The 3,949-nt window shown below is 38.0% G+C and overlaps 1 protein-coding gene across 1 annotated transcript; it reads left to right on the plus strand.

Moving 5' to 3' along the window:
• Positions 1-534: 534 nt before the first annotated feature.
• On the plus strand, positions 535-3,046 carry GJA3 (gap junction protein alpha 3). Its single transcript, XM_069203197.1, has one exon. The coding sequence runs from the start codon at positions 624-626 to the stop codon at positions 1,923-1,925; it is 1,302 nt and encodes a 433-aa protein (XP_069059298.1). The 5' UTR covers positions 535-623; the 3' UTR covers positions 1,926-3,046.
• The last annotated feature ends 903 nt before the right edge of the window (positions 3,047-3,949 follow it).

The following is a 3,949-nucleotide window of genomic DNA, read 5'->3' on the forward strand; positions in this document are numbered from 1 at the left end:
GTGCTGTTCATGATTTTCAACCACAATTTAGTTGGACTCAGCAGTTCAGAGGGGTAATTGTTTTTAATAGGTTTGTTTATGGTGTCCAGGGGATTTGTGTTTGTTTCATTTAAGAGAGGGATTGAAGATCCAAAGAGCTCAGTACATCAATGATTATAAACTGGATGGTTTAGTCATCACACCATTCAGAATTATCTGGGCTTCAGCTGTTTAGTAGACCTTCTCCACCATTTATGCAAGGCAAGAGCTGCAAGTTATATCTCAGCTCTAAAGGAAGGCCCCTCTCCCCTTTAGCGCTGCACATCACAGTGTTAAGTTGCACAGAAGGCCCATCTACAAAGCTGTCCAGTGTCACTTCGTGAAGCACATTATTACATACCCCTCCCACTTATAGTTACACTGTGGTTATATGCCTTTTTTCTGACATTAAAAGTGTGATATTATTTGTGCTACATATGCTAACCATAAATAAACAGTTCTAAATTTCAGTTTGAGGATAATGTAATGCATGTTTACAGAGCCACCAAAGGATGATTGTAAGAATCTACATAGAATGTGTTATGTAATAATTTCTCACTCTTTCTTGTGTCCTCATTTATATTTTAGACTAGTCTCCAGAAATAATGGGTGACTGGAGCTTTCTGGGGAGGCTATTGGAGAATGCACAGGAACACTCTACAGTTATTGGCAAGGTTTGGCTGACCGTACTGTTTATATTCAGGATTCTGGTCCTAGGAGCTGCAGCAGAAGAAGTCTGGGGAGATGAGCAGTCGGACTTTACTTGCAACACCCAACAACCTGGTTGTGAAAATGTTTGTTATGACAAAGCCTTTCCCATCTCCCATATCCGTTTTTGGGTACTTCAGATTATCTTTGTATCCACTCCCACTCTTATTTACTTGGGCCATGTTCTACACATTGTTCGGATGGAAGAGAAGAAAAAAGAGAAGGAGGAAGAGCTCAAAAAATGCATGAAAGACAGTGAAGAAAAAGAGCTTCTCTCAAAAAAGGGTGGTGAAAAGAAGGAAAAACCTCCTATCAGAGATGAAAGAGGAAAAATCAGGATAGGAGGAGCTCTCTTACGCACTTATGTTTTTAATATAATTTTCAAAACTTTGTTTGAAGTTGGTTTTATTGTAGGACAGTACTTCCTTTATGGTTTTCAGTTAAAGGCCCTTTATAGGTGTAACAGGTGGCCATGCCCAAATATTGTGGACTGTTTTATCTCCAGGCCTACTGAAAAGACAATATTTATTATATTTATGCTTGTAGTGGCTTGCGTGTCTCTTTTGCTCAACATGTTAGAGATTTATCACCTAGGGTGGAAAAAGCTCAAGCAGGGCATGACCAACCGGTACATCCCTGACAAGGCCTTTATCAATAGCGAACCAGTGTCACCACACCCTCGAGTTGCTCATCTGGCCATGGGATATCCACCCTACTATACTGAGGCCTCTTGCTCCCCTGCAGCAGTGCCTTCTGCTACGATACACCCAGCATTCTCCAGAGCCCCCCCACCAAATTTCAAAAAGTTTCCACTTGTGGAGGAGCATCTCCAAACTTCCTACTATGGTGGCTGTGGTCACCACCATGCACTGGAAGCTGAGCAGAACTGGGTGAATATGGCAGCTGAGAAACAAGCACGGGAGAGAAAACCTGGTTCTACATACACCACAAGCACCTCTTCAGTCAGTGCCTCTACTAATGCCTTCAGCAGCTTGCGAAAAGAAAGTAGTGGCTTGACCATGGGGGTTGTTAGCAGTGGGAGCAGTAGCAGTCTGAGTGGGAAGTTAGAGATGGAAAATGGACCAGTGACCACTAAGGTGGAGATGCATGAGCCGCCTCTGCTCTTAGATACACGGCGGTTAAGCAGGGTTAGCAAATCCGGTGGCAATAGATCCCGGTCAGATGATTTGGCAGTATAGTTTATGTCCCTGTGACAGCCAGCTTCATCAAAAGAAAAAAAAACATTGGGAATTCAAAACAATTTTAAAAAAGATGGCATGCCAGGGAGTGTGTGGGAGATCAGTTTTAGAAATGTTAGCTTTGCTGTTCAAACACCTAGTAAGTTGTAAAGGACAGCACTCTACTCAGACTGATTTCACCAGTCAGGGGCACATACTCCGATGGGTTAACAGCATGTAAGTGCTATTACAATAAATAAAATAAAGTGTCATACAAAGAAATGTACCACTAATGTTTAAAAATGTTTGCTTGTTGACTGTGTGGCAATCTGAATAGTCATGGCAGGCAACATGTGCATGAGCTAATAAGATAAGAAGGAGTACATTATTCATTCAAGGTTAAGCAATGGTGCATACTGTGTCTTGAGCTATTGAAGATGGCTCAATTATTCAGAAAATAAATGTTATTTTCCTAATCATAAAGGATATACATTAATTTGGTTAAAGGAAATATGTTACCTACTTTAAAAGAACATTATCTTTTTTTAAATGACAATTAAAATTGCACAGGGGTCAAAAAAAAGGAAAAGCCTCATCATTTTTAGAAGCCTAATTATACAGGAGAAACTACTTATGCTTTAAAGCAGACATACTACTCAAACAAGGAGAATGCAGTAGACAGTTTCACAGATAGATTATAGTAACTCGCATAGAAACGGACCGCAGACTGCATTCCCTATAGTAATTTCACATTCTAAGGTGATTGTAATTCATCAATTCAAAACTACTTAAAAGTACACAGTTTACTTATGTACTCAATCCCATAAGGAAATATAAGAAAGGAGATGTGCAGTGAATGTTACTGCTGGATCGGTTAAAAGAAAGACTATCACATGCTGCATTCAGAAATTAACTTTAAAGAATACCAGTTTTCCAGATATGCTGGTTCTGGAAGGCACTCTTCTAATGAATTATGTATGTCACATGTCTAATCCAAGTACTGAATGTGTGAATAAGAGTGAGAAGGAGCAGTTATGTAGTTATGATAACAGCACATTGGCATGAATGCAATTTACAGCATAAACTGCAATATTATACAAAAAAATGTTTTTGAACTTCAGACCATACCTTAAGAAGTAAATAGTGACAATTTGTTATTTTATCAGCTAATTTGCACATTGCATTTGTAAATGTAAAATAGTAAAGAGAAAGCTATTGCTAGTGGACAAAGTCCAGTGACATATTCACTCTCTGTATAGTTTGGTAATCATTATTTTAAAACATGCCCTTTTTAACAACAAGATCATGTCCACAGTGAAGTCTATGTCAGATAACAGCACAAGGCACAGTCTTCAATATTGTGATTTTGAAATCAAAATTACTAATGCATCAAAACAATTTTTGCCGATGCATAAAATGAAATCTCCAAATATAAAATGTGTTTGAAAATTCTTCATATAGACATATGTGGGACTTTCACATATTTTTTGGCACAAAGAATAATAACTTAAAATGTGGGCCTATCTGTACTTTTATTGTCATATGAGGAAGATATATTTTGAAGTTTAAAGTTCTGTCCCATCGCAACAGTTGCCTCCATTTTCAAACATGTTTTGTTAATGTGTTGCATCCTCAAGATCGTGTTTCAGTTAAACATGTACATCAGGCTGTGTGCTTTAACTGAAGAAGGCTTAGGCAATAAACACATAGCAAAACATAGATGTAAAAATATAAATGGCACATGAATAATATCTAATATGTTCACCTATGTTCATCTTTGTCCGTGAGTGTGTTTCCTGAGGAGAAGAAAGGTCCAAGCTATTCCAAGATGAGCTTCCAGGAATTGAACAAGAGTTTGTTCAATGTGGTCCAATTGACAAAGCATTCATTGAACAGGCTAGCAATAAACTTTGGATTAGTTGTAGTATTTTTCTACTTCAATATGGTTCAATACTGATTAGCTATTTCAGATCCTATGAAAAGCAACACACGAAGAATCATGATGTACTTTTTCAGTGTAATATAATTTTACCTCCAAAATTAAT

Source organism: Pleurodeles waltl, chromosome 8 (genome assembly GCF_031143425.1).
Source record: "Pleurodeles waltl isolate 20211129_DDA chromosome 8, aPleWal1.hap1.20221129, whole genome shotgun sequence".
NCBI classification, from domain to species: Eukaryota; Metazoa; Chordata; class Amphibia; order Caudata; family Salamandridae; genus Pleurodeles; species Pleurodeles waltl.